General features: G+C 48.2%; 1 protein-coding gene across 13 annotated transcripts in view; it reads left to right on the top strand.

Annotated features, from left to right (window-relative positions):
• The window catches only part of DYSF (dysferlin), a 175,258-nt gene that overhangs the window by 147,375 nt on the left and 12,393 nt on the right, over nt 1-15,490 (top strand). For all 13 annotated transcript variants that reach the window (XM_083398131.1, XM_083398138.1, XM_083398134.1 and 10 more), the window contains 5 exons: nt 1,569-1,708; nt 3,487-3,575; nt 4,752-4,847; nt 6,505-6,646; nt 13,015-13,114. In XM_083398131.1, coding sequence (XP_083254257.1) covers nt 1,569-1,708; nt 3,487-3,575; nt 4,752-4,847; nt 6,505-6,646; nt 13,015-13,114 — 567 coding nt within the window. The remainder of the gene's footprint in view (nt 1-1,568; nt 1,709-3,486; nt 3,576-4,751; nt 4,848-6,504; nt 6,647-13,014; nt 13,115-15,490) is intronic.

Here is a 15,490-nt window from a genome sequence, read left to right as displayed (position 1 = left end):
AGTAGAATCTGCTTTGGGGGCAATCATAGAATCGTGGAATTGTAGCAGTGGAAGGGACCCAATGGCTCCACCCTGTGCAATGCAGGAATCTCAACTTGAGCATCCATGACAGACGACCATCCAACCTCTGCATAGACACCTCCAAGGAAGGAGAGCCCACCAGCTTCTGAGTCCATTTCAATGACCATCTGAAAGTTTTTCCTGATGTTTAGTTAGAATCTCCTTCATTGGCACTGAATCCGTTGGTTCAGATCCTGTCCTCTGGAGCAGCAGGAAACAAGCTTGCTCCATCCTCCGTGTGACAGCCCTCCAGATATTTGATGGTGGCTCTCCTGTCAGTCTTCTCCTCTCCAGGCCAAAGGAGTCTGGATGTTTGAGGGGCCACCAAGGACTGGCTCACTTCACAGCAGCTTTGTGCCCTCAAAGTGATCCCGGCTGAGGGTGTCCTCAGGTTTATAGGGCTGCATAAAGCTGAGCAGAGCTCTTTCTCCCTCCTCCTTCAAACCCAGAACTGAAGCTCTGGCAGCTTTGACCTTGGGACTGGGGGCGGGGGGGGGGGGGGAGAATGAGGTCTGGAAAGCAGCTGTGTTAGAGCTGAACCTGAATTCACGCAAGTCCAGAGTGCAGAGGACATTTTGCAAGCTTGGTTTCTGGGCCTTGCTTCCATCAGCTCTGCGCTGGTGATGTTTGAAGTGTGTCCGGTGGGGCAAAGAGGGAGAAAGATCTATTTTTAATGTGGGGCCGCTGCTTTTGTGATGTCCATGCACACCCAATGACAGAGTTGGCTGCTGGAGACTTGGAGACGGCAGTCTAACTTTTGCAGATCAAAAACTGGGACATGTGCCTTCTGGGATGTGCTCCCGGGCGAGTCGCTTGACCCGCATGCACTCTGACTCCCCAAAATGCGCTTTTTCAGGGCAAGAGTGTTGCAAGAAAGAGCAGCACCCAAAATGGCCACCACAATCAGGCACGAAAAAATGGGACGTCCCGTTTTTTGCGGGACACTTGGCTGGTGTGACCCCTGCTCGGCCAACTGGAGGCAACAGACAAGGAGCGCCTCACAGAAGGATGGAGGCCTCACACAGGACATCCTAGGAAGACACGCGGCCATTTTATACTGAGGGCTGAGCCACACTCATCTTTTCAGGCATAGCCTGCCCTCTGAAGCTCTTTGTCCGAGTAATTATATTTTTTTTCCTTTTTGCCCCAGAGCTTTCCCTGTGAAAAGCTGCTTTTTGGCGCTTGTTCGGAGCCAACATCCACCCACGGAAAAAACAAACGGATGTTTGTTCTGATTGAACACTAAAGAGCAGGTTTTCGTGGTGAAAGTGGCAGAGCAAAAAGATCACAGAGATTCTGGCCATGTCAGTTTCCTTCCACCCACCCACCCTCTGGAATACTTGACAGCCTCGTCTCTCTCTGTGTGTAAGTAATCTGTGGGGAAGTTGAACAGGGCTGTCCCAGCTGTCCCAAGCCTCTTCTGCCTTCCTTAGATCTGCCCTTTTATCTGCACTGGGAGTAGATGGCTGGTCCGCTGCTGCAGTCTCCTCCTTCTCTCTTTCATTTAGATGATGGCAAGCCCCCCAACCCACACCTGGGTCCCCCGGAGGAGAGGCTAGCCTTGTACGCCCTGCAGAAGCAAGGCCTGGTCCCCGAGCATGTAGAGACGAGGCGACTGTACAGCCCCTTGCAACCGGACATCGAGCAGGTAAGACCTGGGTGGGAGAGGCAGCGGTGAGTCTCAGGGCGCAGCTGCCGTCATCTTGAAAGCCCTTCTGTGTCAGGCCAGTGCCTGAGGGGGAAATCACGCCCCCAAATAGCCAGATGAAAGATGGAATGCAGTAGGGATACGATACGATAATCTTCATTGCCATTGTCCCAAACAGAACAACGAAATTGAAAAAATCTGCACCAGACATTCAAAATCCGACAAGCCTGCTATCCCAGCTATCCCAGCCTGGTTAACCCTCTAAAAATACCTCATAATTGAAGGCAATATACTCCCACAGAGACTACCTTAAAGCTAAAGGGAGCCCTGACCATTAGGTCCAGTCGTGGCCAACTCTGGGGTTGCGGCCCTCATCTCGCTTTATTGGCCGAGGGAGCTGGCATACAGCTTCTCGGTCATGTGGCCAGCATGACTAAGCCACTTCTGGTGAACCAGAGCAGCGCAAGGAAATGCTGTTTACCTTCCCACTGGAGCGGTACCTATTTATCTACAGTGGTGCCTCGCAGGACGAAAAGAATCCGTTCGTCTTGTGGTTTTTTCGTCTTGCGAAGCAAGCCCATAGGCGGATTAGCGCTATTAGCACTATTGACAAGTTAAGGGCTAAAAACGGCTTTTTAAGGCTTGGGGGATTAGCGGTTTTGCTGCTAAAATGCTTTTAGCAGCTTACCGCTTCAGAAAAAGGGGTTTTGGAGCGAAAAAAAATTCAAAATTTTTCGTCATTTTTCGTCTTGCGAAGCAAGCCCATAGGGAAATTCATCTTGCGAAGCACCTCTGCAGACGGAAAACCCTTTCGTCTTGCGGGTTTTCCGTCTTGCGAGGCATTCGTCTTGCGGGGCACCACTGTACTTGCACTTTAACGTGCTTTCGAACTGCTAGGTTGGCAGGAGCAGGGACCGAGCAATGGGAGGTCACCCCGTCGCTCCCATTCAAACCGCCAACCTTCTGATTGGCAAGTCCTAGGCTCTGTGATTTAACCGACAGCACCACCTGCGTCCCTATCATTGTCCCATACAGAACAACAAAACTGAAAAAAATCTACATCAGACATTCAAAAACCATAATTAAATGCAATATACTCCCACAGAGAGTACCTTACACTGCGTTTAAAACCAAAATCACATTTGGATAAAAACTGTTTCTCAGGCGGCTAGTCCTAGTCTTTATAACCCTGGACCTTCTTCTAGAAGGCAGAAGCTGAAAGAGATAATTTCTGGGGTGTGCACTATTCCGCACTATCTCATATCATAGATTGATCCAAGGTGGGAAGAGTGCACCCAATTATTCTCTCCGCAGTCTTTACCACCCTGGACAGCATTGTTTTTTCCCTGCCCGTGCAGCTCCCAAACCACACACAGGATAAAGATTTACATCAGCAGTTCCTAAACGTTTGGGGGCCACCATCTCGTTCGTTCCATGAACTCATCCATAGTGCCCCTTCCATAGCGAAAATTATTGGCCTCCGTCTGTCTAGATTTCACTTTGCATTCCCAAGGGGTGATGCTTTGAGGGCCTACTGCGCAAAGAAACAAAAGCCAAAGCGTCCCTGAAGCTCTCACAACCAACACCAGCTGGGGAATCTGAACTCATGCCTTTATCTTCCCTCTTCCATCTTTACCCCAGAAATAGCTAGCTTCCAGAAGGAACCCCTTGCCCCCTTTCGGTCCATTCCTCTCTCCAGAAGCAGGGAGATGGAGCAGGGCTGTCTGAGCTCCCAGAATGAACTCTCCCTGCCTCACAGCCTCTTTTCCTCATTTCAGGGAAAACTCCAGATGTGGGTCGATGTGTTTCCCAAATCCCTGGGCCCCCCAGGGCCCCCGTTCAACGTGACCCCACGGAAAGCAAAGAGGTAATGCGGCTCCTATTTGCCTCTGTCATACATTCACACCCACACCACAAAACCACAAGAATTGCCCTGCTGGACAAACACAAATGTCCTGCGATTCCTTCATTTCGGGGGGTTGGACTAGATGACCCTCAGGATCCCCTCTTCCAGCCCTACAACTATATGATTCTATGAGTTTGTTTAATCCCCTGTCAAAGCCATCCAAGATGGCAGCTGGTCTGTGGCTGCATCCAAACCGGGCATTGAAAACACCCTCCAAGGATGTGGAGGGCACAATGTGTCATATGTGGTGGGGTTGCACAAAAATTAAAAGCTTTTTGGGATATCGTGTATGAAGAATTAAAGAAAATGTTTAAAGAAACATTTGTAAAAAAACAAACAAACCAGAAGCCTTCCTTCTAGGTATTTTGTCAACAGATATCCCAGGTGATAAGAAAAGGATATTTTTATACGCAACAACAGCAGCGAGAATGGTGGTTGCTAGAGATTGGAAGGGAGGGAAAATCTCATTGAAGGAAGAATGGCAGATAAAAATGTTTGCGTATTTGGAACTTGCAAAAATGAAAGAAATAATCAGGAATCAAAGAAACCAAAAGTTTACAAAGGAGTGGGAATGTTACAGAGGGTATTTAAAAAAACACATTGTCCCCAACTAAAATCTCTAGCATGCCTTGACTAATTTTCGCAAATTGCATGATTGATAAATATTGTATTGGGTAGAATATAGATGATGGTTAAGGTGATAAAAGACGCAGTAAAAAGGGTAAAAAAAGGAATAAAGCAGGGGAAACGGTAGACGGAAGTCACCCTTAAAAAGTAGAAGACTATCTAATCATGATTTAAGATCCTTGAAGACATATGGTATTGAAACTTTTTCATTAAGTATGGCTGTTTCTTCATGATTTTTTTGGATGTATTTTGTGTATCTTGTGTTGTTTTGAAGGTGAATGGAATACTTGTAATATCTAATGAAATAAATAAAAAGCGTAAATAAATAAATAAAGCGCCCTCCAAGGAATCCTGTTTAGGGCGATTCATTAAGGGTGCTGGGAACTGCAGCACTGTGTGGGCCAAAATATAGTTCCCAGCATCCTTTGAGAGGTGTGCTTCAAATGCAGGGTAGGTGCCCATAGCCTAGATGCACCCACTGAACCCAATCTCTTTCCCGTTGGGCTTCAGGTTCTACCTGCGCTGCATTATCTGGAATGCCAAAGACGTCATCCTGGACGACCTCAGCATCACGGGGGAGAAGATGAGCGACATCTACGTCAAAGGGTAGGCCATCCTGCCGGGGCGCAGGGGAGGTCCTGGAGATGGGCACCAGCCGCTTAGCATAGGGTTACCAGGCGTCCCAGGGTTCCCGGGGTCAGTCCCCGGATTTGCAAATCTGTCTGAAAACATGGCAGCAGCAGCCTCAGCAGCCTGGAGGCAGCCTGGTAGCACAGTTGGCTCTGGCTGGCTTCAGGAGCTGCTCACTGCTCACAGCTCACTGCTCACACCCGCTGCTGTTCTTTAGTCCTTTAGTCGTGTCCGCCTCTTCGTGACCCCCTGGACCAGAGCACGCCAGGCACTTCTGTCTTCCACTGCCTCCCGCAGTTTGGTCAGACTCATGCTGGTAGCTTTCAGAACCCTGTCCATGGCAGAGAAACCGTGTGCCTTGCACCCCTCCTGGGCAACAGCCGCCCGCCTGCAACTCCCGAGCCTCCCCCAATCTGTCAAAACAAAGGGAAACACCGTTTACCTTTCCGCCGGAATGGTATCTATTTACCAAGGGGACCAAAACTTTGCAAAAGAATGGGGAAAATTTATAATTTATTTAGGAGACCGTTGCAAGCAGAGGAAAACGTCAGCAGGATTTTAATCTCACTTGGAATGTAACAAATATTATGGAAAATACGGTTGGATACCAAATATAGATGATGGAATCATATTGTCAATGTTGACAATGGGATCCATGGAGGGAATGGGGGAAAGTCTTGAGATTCAGAGTAATCTCTATATATGGGTACACATTTGCTATAATTTTATATTTGTAAAATCAAATAAAAATGATTTCATTAAAAAAGGAAAATGTTCCACCCCTGTCAGCTTGGAGTCAGGAGCAGCTGCTGATTCCAGACTGTTGCTTGTCTGGCTGGCTACTGTCATACCTCAGGTTACAGATGCTTCAGGTTCCCCATTTTCGGGTTGTGCCCTGTGCCGAACCCGGAAGTACCGGAACGGGTTACTTCTGGGTTTCGGCACTCGCACATGCGCAGAAGCGCCAAGTTGTGATCCGCACGTGCGCAGACGCGGTGCTGCAGGTTGCGAACGCTGTGGGTTGCGAACGTGCCTCCTGCACGGATCACGGTTGCAACCCGAGCATCCACTGTACTTTGAACATGCCCCTGATTTGCAAAAAAGAGCCCACCTTCATCCTCACTTGCACAGGTGTTATGTACTTATACTTAGTTGAATAGGATTCAGAATGCAGCAGTCTGATTGGTCCTAGAACAATAGGATCCAGAATGCAGCAGTCAGATTGGTCCTAGAACAATGGGATCCAGAATGCAGCAGTCTGATTGGTCCTAGAAGAATAGGATTCAGAATGCAGCAGTTTGATTGGTCCTAGAACAATAGGATCCAGAATGCAGCAGTCAGATTGGTCCTAGAACCATAGGATCAAGAATGCAACAGTCTGATTGGTCCGCAGGAGCCACCCAATACAACTCCAGGTGGAAGTGAATCCGCAACCAGATTGGCCTACAGGAGAATCCTGGAATTAGCCAATCACGTGGGGCCCATTGTGTAAATAATGTATATAAAGCAGACATTTCGGGGGAACTTCCATTCCTCACTACTATGAGCTGAATAAAGAGCATGGAATCCACTCTCGACTCCAGGTATCTTTCAGCAACCATTGAGCAGCCGGACCTGTCTGCTCCTTTTGCAGGTGGCTGGTCGGTTACGAAGAGAACAAGCAGAAGACGGACGTGCATTACCGGTCGATGGGAGGCGAAGGGAATTTCAACTGGAGGTTTGTCTTCCCCTTTGACTACCTCCCTGCCGAGCAGGTCTGCTGCGTCTCCAAGAAGGTGAGTGTTCCTGGGCTAAAGGAAGCTCCATCTCCAGTCTCCATCTCCAGTCTCCATCTCCAGTCTCCTTCCCAGTCTCCTCACATGGGCAGAGCAGTGGCAGAGTTTGGGGCTCTCAAATTTTAGCGGTACCCCGTGTGATGCCAAAATTTGGTGCTCTCCCTCAGTCAGGCTGGCTAATTATTATTATTATTATTATTATTATTATTATTATATTTATTTATTTATTTATTTATTTATTTATTTAACCAGGTGACAGCAAAAACTGCAAAAAAAATAAATAAATAGCAGGGGCAATTAGAATAAGATCTATTACAGTGGTACCTTGGTTCTTGAATGGCTTAGTTGCTGAATAAATTGGCTCCCGAATCCCGAAAACCTGGAAGTAAGTGTTCTGGTTTTTGAACGCCTTTCAGAAGCCAAACATCCGACGCAGCTCCTGCAGCCAATCAGAAGCCGCGACTTGGTTTTGGAATGGTTTTGGGAGTTGAACGGACTCCTGGAACGGATTAAGTTTGAGAACCAAGGTATTTGATTATTGATGTAAACCTCCAAAATGTATTTTGTGTAGTTAAGTTTTCACCTCTATTTTCAGTACACTATTTTATTATTTTATTTTATTTTATTTTATTATTTTATTTTATTGCAATGGCTAGTGGCTGATGCAAATAAATATTCTTCTGAACTGATATAACAGTAACAATAATAATAATGATTTATTTGTTCCCTCCCCATCTAACTGGGTTTCCCATGCAATCCTGGCCCATCTTGCCCTGAGCAGGTCTTGTGTTCTGTCTGCTGCCAAAAACGTGGCCTGATCCACCCCACCCCCTCCGCAAAAGCCTCTGAGCAAGCAACCCCCGCTGCACTGATATTATTGATTCCCCCTCCCCATGCGCCAGCCGTCGCTGGATGCAGGAAAGAAACAGCTTGTAAAAGGTTTTGCAAAGGTAGAAATAATGAGTGACAAGCTGGGCTCTGGAGGAGGGAGACTCATTCCTCTCTGGTGGGTTTTGATCTCGCCATGTGCCGTTTGAAGTCCAGCTTCATTACTTGTGGCCGTAAAAAAGAAGAGAGATTTTTTTTGGGGGGGGGGGGGAGACGAGAAGCAAAGCGGCACAGGCTTGAAGTTCAAACCGAAACCCTCAGATGGAAAAGTGTTCTGCCGCAGCGGCACCTGCCATGAAGAGGGCCAGCTGGGGTGGCAGGCGAGGCCTCCAGGCGTCTTGGGCAAAGCAGCTGCAGAAGGAAAGGGCCCATGGGGTGGGGGCCTCCCTGAAAGGTGGCGTTGTGCCCTCGAAATGGATCTGGGCTTTCAGGGTGCTGTGCATCCAAGACATTTCCAAGCCCTCTGTATCTGGACCACACGTTAGATAAACATGATAGAAGAATCCTCTACGCCACTTCGTTTTCTCACAGGACATGTAGCCGTGCCATCCAAATCTCAGGCCCTATCCCTACAGATCCAAAATACAGTGGTACTTCGGGTTACATACGCTTCAGGTTACAGACTCCGCTAACCCAGAAATATTACCTCAGGTTAAGAACTTTGCTTCAGGATGAGAACAGAAATCGTGCAGCGGCAGTGCAGCGGCAGCAGGAGGCCCCATTAGCTAAAGTCGTGCTTCAGGTTAAGAACAGTTTTAGGTTAAGAACAGACCTCCAGAACAAATTAAGTACATAACCAGAGGTACCACTGTACCTGCATCTTTTAATCTAATCCACTCTTTTACCCACATCAAACATGCAGCTTCATAATTCATCTCCATATGTGGAAGCGCAAAGCCCCCTCTAGCCTTCCCTCTTATGAGTATTTAATACTTGTACCTTGGTCTTTCCCCCCTGCCATACAAAATTTCTTAGATATTTCTTCCATTGTTTGAAACAATTCGTGGCTCCTTCTATTCAGCCATGCCTTCCTGGGACTGAGCTACAGAATCACAGAATTGTAGAGCTGGAAGGGACCCCGAGGGTCATCCAGTCCAACCCCCTGCAATGCAGGAATCTCAGCTCAAGCATCCAGGACAGATGGCCATCAAGCCTCTGCTCAAAAACCTCTAACAAAGGAGAGACCACAACCGCCTTCATTTCTTCTGCCCCAAATCTCCCAGCGTTCAGCTTCCTTGGATGTCTGCAAGTCCTCGTGTTAAGAGAGAGGGAGAAAAGCTTTTCTCTTCCCACTTTCTCCCTGTCAGGCATCATTTTGTAAACTTCAGTCTATCATGTTGCCTCTTTCTCACCTTTTCTCTGAACTAAAAAGTCCCAAACGTGACCAAACTCATATGGGAGCAGCCCCACCACCTTCGTGATTTTGGACAACATCCTTTTTGAGGTGAGGCCAACAGAGCTTTACACAGTATTCTATATGTGGTGGCGCCATATGGTAAAGAGAAGAAGAAGAAGAAGAAGAAGAAAAAGAGTTTGGATTTGATATCCCACTTTATCACTACCCTAAGGAGTCTCAAGGGATGCAGGTGGCACTGTGGGTTAAGTCCTAGAGGCTAGGACTTGCTGATCAGAAGGTCGGCGGTTCGAATCCCCGCGACGGGGTGAGCTCCTGTTGCTCGGTCCCTGCTCCTGCCAACCTAGCAGTTTGAAAGCATGTCAATGTGCAAGTAGCTAAATAGGTACCACTCTGGCGGGAAGGTAAACGGCGTTTCCGTGCGCTGCTGTGGTTCGCCAGAAGCGGCTTAGTCATGCTGGCCACATGACCCTGTACGCTGGCTCCCTCGGCCAATAAAGCAAGATGAGCGCCGCAACCCCAGAGTCATCCGTGACTGGACCTAATGGTCAGGGGTCCCTTTACCCTTTACTTTTATGAAAGATCTTAAGGTCCAAGACCAGAAGTTTGTAAAGCGAGAAGAGGTGAGTGAGGCTGAGAGACTTCAGAGAAGTGTGACTAGCCCAAGGTCACCCAGCAGCTGCATGTGGAGGAGCAGGGAATCGAACCCAGTTCACCAGATTATGAATCCACCGCTCTTACACCACACAGTAAATGATCCCTGGATGGTTAAATCCAGTCAAAGGCGACGATGGGGTTGCGGCTCTCACCTCGCTTTCAGGCTGAGGGAGCCAGCGTTGGTCCACAGAAAGCTTTCCGGGCCATGTGGCCAGCAGGACTAAACTGCTTCTGGTGCAACGGGACACTGTGACGGAAACAAGAGCACACGGAAATACTGTTTACCTTCCCGCCGCAGCGATACCTATTTATCTACTTGCACTAGTGTGCTTTTGAACTGCTAGGTTGGCAGAAGCTGTGACAGAGTGATGGAAGCTCACCCGTCATGGGGATTCGAACCTCTGACCTTCCGATCGGCAAGCCCAAGAGGCTCAGTGGTTTAGACCACAGCGCCACCCACATCTCATAGATTTATTTAATGGCATTATGATATGGCCAGATTTGTTTTCTGTTTCTTTCCCAGTGCCCCCTGCTATGAGATTTGCCTTTTTCTCACAGATAATGGATATGTCCTTGAGTGATGAACAGGCATAGAGACCTGGTGTCTGCGGTCTCTGGCACAAGCCAGACGTCTCTGGGATGGCGCACTTGTGTCAAATGCCCAGCTCTCATGAGGTGTCACCTGAGCTGCTGGAAGCTGGTGTGTGTGACAGATAAGATAAAACTTTATTCTCATTAGCCAATGGCCATAGCAACAGTAAAACATTACAGTATACGCAGGAAAGGAAGTTTGATATAAGGGCACAATTTAAAGTCCTGAATCAGCCGTCAGTTAGTGGCCCTTATTCTGATTGCCCCGCTATGAACCTGGCGACCTTTGCTATTATCTGCTCATTTTGATCTGATAGAGGAAAAGACATTGCAGCAGTGGTTGAGCACCCTGAGATGGTTAGTACGAGTGGGGTGGTGATCTCATTCCTCAGGTCTTTGTAGAGAGTACAAGACAGGAGGACGTGTGCCGCTGTTTCGGTGCTACCGTCTCCACAGGGGCAAAGACGTTTCTCAGGAGGGATATTTTGGAATCGACCCTCAAGTACCTCAGATGGCAAAACATCCAGTCTTGCAAGTGTAAAAGCATGTCTGTATTTTGGGATAGTAAGTTTGTGCAGATATGGGGCCAGAGAATCAAAATGGAGAGGTGGAAAATGAACATACCAAGGGCAGAATTTCCTTATAGCGGCCAGGTTGTTCTGATGCTCGATATCTTTTAGACGTTGACCAATTAGACTGTTTGCTTTAGTAGGGCCCGTAGTGAGTAACCGGCGGGTGGGGGTGGAGTGAATGAGCTCCCCCACCACCCAAGGGTGCTCCTGGGCCCCAGCAGATGAACGAACCCTGGGACTGAATCAGCGGCCAACATGGAATTCCAATCTGGATTTACCAGGCCTCCTCTGTTCCCCTGCTGGGCTCCACCCTCTCTCCAGATAATCGTTCCTCATTATTTTATTCCAAAGCGTCAAGCCGGGCTTGTAAACCCCCTCCTCCCGAAAGAAACTGAGCCAGGAAGCTTTCTCGGTGCACACCTTGACTTTGGAGGTCTTTGTAATTGGGCCTCGAAGCTGACACCTTGAGGTTAATCCTACGTGAGGCCGTTTCCCCCAGATGTTGCTTCGGAGGCCTCCTCTCGCCATTGTCTGAGGCGATGGGGGCCCCCACTGGTCCTCTGGGGAGCTCATTACGAAGATGGATACTTTGTGTGCCTCCCTGGAATGTTCTCCCAGATGTTTGTTTTGAGCTGGTTTCATTCCGACCCCCACCAAAGAGAGAGATTTCGGTCTTCCCTGGCAGTTCTTCCACCCCCACCTCCTCGCAGGCTGCTGCCCAGTTATCCGTGCCCCGTAGCCTCGGGGGCACCCTGTCCAATTTGGCAAGGTGCTCTGGAGACTGCCCAGCTGGTGCAGAAGCTCCCACAGAGATGGGCAAACCACCCCACTGGAGAAGGAACCGGTGTCCCGCAACGATCAGGTTGGGTGCCTCCTTCATGTTCACTCTCTCCGGGATGTTCCCGTGCCGATAGTACCAAGTCAAGCAGAGCACGTGGACCCCACTGACCCCAAAGTGAAATCCTTCATCATACAGCACAGAGTTAAACTATGGAACTCCCTCCCACAGGATGCACGATTGGCTTTCAGGAAGATGAGACAAATTCATGGAGGGCTATCAACAGTTACTGGCCAGGAATGCTCTGCTCTGCCTCCACAGCTGGAAGCGGCAAGGTTTCTGAATGCCAGTTGCGTGGCGAGTTCCTGCCCCCCCCCCCAGTGGAAATAAAGACACATGACACAATTATTAAGGTTAATGGGCTAAATAAGGCCACAACTTTATTGGTTACAGGTGATGAGCAGTATTGGCTTAGGCATTGGTCGTAACTGACTATATCCGACTCCAGCCCATCTGCTTGAAGTCTGGGAAGGGTTAATCACCAGTAGGGGGAGTCCTGATGATGCACATCAACTAGGAACTCCCCCGGGGTCACCAATAGGAGGCGTGCCTTAGGCCCTCACCCCCATAGGCTTCGGACAGGGCCACACCCCCTGGAATCCTTTGTCGGACCACCCTTCAATATGTGGGGCAGGTGATGGAGCTTCCTCCCCTCTTCCGTCTACAGAACAATACCAGTACCAATGCCTAGCCGCCAATACCAAGGAAGTCGTGATGATTTGCTACAAGGTAGGCAAAATTTCAGAAAGACCAAAGAAAGAAGAGCTCTTTGACCCACCTCCTCTGGATGAAGCCCAAAGCCATGTGGTCAGAAGGCTTTCTTTCAAACCATGGCTGGTCCAAACCAGTTGAGCAGCAAGTGCATCACAGGGGGTTAAATGAGATGCACCTTTGGGTCTCTTCCAGCTCTGTAATTCTGTGCTTCTGTGATTCGCCACAGATGCCACGCTTACTGCTTGCTTGGCAAGCATATGTTTGCCCCACCTCAATAATTTAAAAAAAATCTGTGCTGAGAAAATATTAATTCTACATCCGGATTAAATGATGGAAATTAAATAAATGTGCCCAGCCCTGCCTCGATTAGTCTATATCTACTGGTTAGTTTTGTGGCTTTGTTTCAACATAGTCTGCTCTTGTTTTAAATGTGTTATTTCTGGATCCTTCCCTGGGACGATTTGGTGAAGTGCAAATGATAAATTAATAAAGGTGATGGGGGAGGGGCGATTGGGGACTAATGCCCACCTATTGCCCGCTGTAATTCATGCTCAACTCCTAATGCCAGCTTCTTAGAGTTCACCTCTTGATCCTTCAAAATGCTGCTGCCATGTTTAAATGCTGGGATTCTTGAGATTGGTGGATGCCAAACACTCAAACCTAGCCTTCAGTTTAGCTGATAAAATGAAAGAAACCAGAATATTCATCCTTCTAACGGAGCATTTCCTGTCTTCCCATGTATGTACAAATGCAGGAGCATTTTTGGAGCCTGGACAAGACAGAGAACAAAGTTCGTCCGCAGCTGGTCCTCCAGATCTGGGACAACGACAAATTCTCTTTTGATGACTACTTGGGTGAGTGGCAACGTCTCTTCCCCCTTTGGGCTGTCTTTGGACTCTTTGCCTGTTGAGATACTGCCAGGGAGACAAAGTCCATCATGACTCCACGTCGTCTCCGGACGTCCATTGATCTCCCGTAGACACGCAGTATCAGCAATTAGCGACACGAGCTCCAGAAATAACTTCCCACATTCCAGAGCCATGCACGCTCTATCAGCAGATAACACACAGCGAAAGATGCAGTCAGGAGAGCATTATTTACAAGTTTATTTCTGCGTTGATCAGAACAAAGAAAAACATGACTGCCTGCTTCAGAGTTCCGGCAGAGAGAGAGAGAGAAACGAAAGCAAAGACACAACAGAAACATCCTGTGAAAACAGGAAATGCGCAGACTTTGTGACTCACAAAGCCTGCTCCCTTTTAAGGTGGAACGGAAATATCCTAACATTTCACTCTGCTGCCCTCATCGCTTAACTTGTAGCATTTCCAAATTTTGGTTTTGGGATTGGCGGGTGCACAGCCAGGCATAGTTTCCCTCTGGACTCTTGGACTGTGCATGCATTGAAAGGAAGCACAGGAAGGAAACTTGATGTGGCATCAGGATTTTCCCCTGTGCCAAGACATCGCCAATGCAAAGAAGCAGCATTGCGCATGGAGGCCCGTGCAAAAACCAAGAGGAACATTGAAAGCTGGAGCAAATCGGCATGCTTTGAGCAGTTGGAACCAAGCCCAGAATTTAAATGCAGGAGAGTTTCCCAGTCCTGTGTACAGGTGAAACACTGTGCATAGGTGACCCGCCACTGGTTAGCAGCCACAATATGGAACTGATCAAACTGGCAGCTGTCTGGCAGCTGTGACTTGTGCGGTAGCCCATAAAGCAGACCCAGACAGTCTCCTTTTGAGAGATGGCTGAACTCATTTTCTGTTCTTCTCAACACTGGCACATGACCAGCAAGGCTGAGTAGGTGTTCCTTCCTCTTCCAAAGAGGAAAGGCTTCTCTTCTGTTCACAAGTATTGCCTTCCAGTGGCATTGAGTGACCCCATACAGTGGTACCTTGGAAGTCGAACAGAATCTGTTCCAGAAGACCGTTCTACGTCCAAAACATTTGGAAACCAAGGCACGGCTTCTGATTGGCTGCAGGAAACTCCTGCAGCCAATTGTAAGCTGCATCGAACGTTCGGGTTCCAAAGAACATTCACAAACCAAAACACTCACTTCTGGGTTTGCGGCGTTCGGAAGCCAAAACATTAGACTCCCAAGGCGTTCAGCTTCCAAGGTATGACTGTACAACCATTCAACATCGGCCTTGCAAATTGCCATTCCTCCAATCATCTGCCGCCAGTGTGGATTCTTAGTAGACCACAATTTGCCATGAGTCCACAGTGTGATGCAGCAGCAGCAGCAATAATAATAATAATAATAATAATAATAATAATAATAATAATATAAAATAAATGCTAATGCTGCTCTAGGCTGCATCCACGGAAGTCTAGTGTCCATATCAAGGGAGGTCCTAGTCCCACTCTATCCTGTCTTGGTCAGACCACACCTGGAGTCCACACCTGGAGTCCAGTGTCCAGTTCTAGGCACCACAATTTAAGATGGATATTGACAAGCTGGAACATGTGCAGAGGAGGGTGACCAAGATGATGAGGGGTCTGGAAACCTAGCCTGATGAGGAATGGTTGAAGGATCTAGGTATGCTTAGCCTAGAAAAGAGGAGACTGAGAGGAGATCTGAGAGCCATCTTCAAATATCTCAAGGGCTATCACATGGAAGATGCAACAAGCTTGTTTTCTGTTGCTCCAGATGCAAATGGCTTCAAATGACAAGAAAAGAGATTCTAACTAAACTTTAGGAAGAACTTTCTGATGGTGAGAACTATCCAACTGTGGAACGGATTTCCTCGGAAGATGGTGGACTCTCTTCTCTTGGAGGTGTTTAAACAGACGTTAGGTGGCCACCTGTCAAGTCTTTTCTATCTGTGATTCCTGCATTGCAGGAATGACTCCTGGGGGCCCCTACTAACGCTACAATTCTATCATTCCTTCCAGGTGACCAGAAAGAAACCATTTATGAAAGTCAGGTCTTTGTTCTCTGTTTCGGTCACAAATAACTGACATCTATAACTGTGGGCAGCTGGGCTGTTAAAAACCCCTGCATGCTAGTAACTTCAGCAGACCGCTTTTCCGGTCAATGGTGGCGATGGTGAAAGCAACCTGTGTTTCCATATTGCGCAGAAGCATGCTTCATGCATGGAGTCGGTGGATGTTGGCTTCCACACCAAGGCAGCTGCCTACAAATAACACCCCTGTTGCTGGCAGAAGCTTGCCTAACCCGAGTCCTCTGCAGCTATCCAGCCTGTTTCATTCACAGCGCTGGGCTCCTC

This window comes from Podarcis tiliguerta (assembly GCF_965153285.1).
Source record: "Podarcis tiliguerta genome assembly, chromosome: 9".
NCBI classification, from domain to species: Eukaryota; Metazoa; Chordata; class Lepidosauria; order Squamata; family Lacertidae; genus Podarcis; species Podarcis tiliguerta.
The sequence above is the reverse complement of the archived record's forward strand: the minus strand, read 5'-3'. Positions and strand labels throughout refer to the sequence as shown.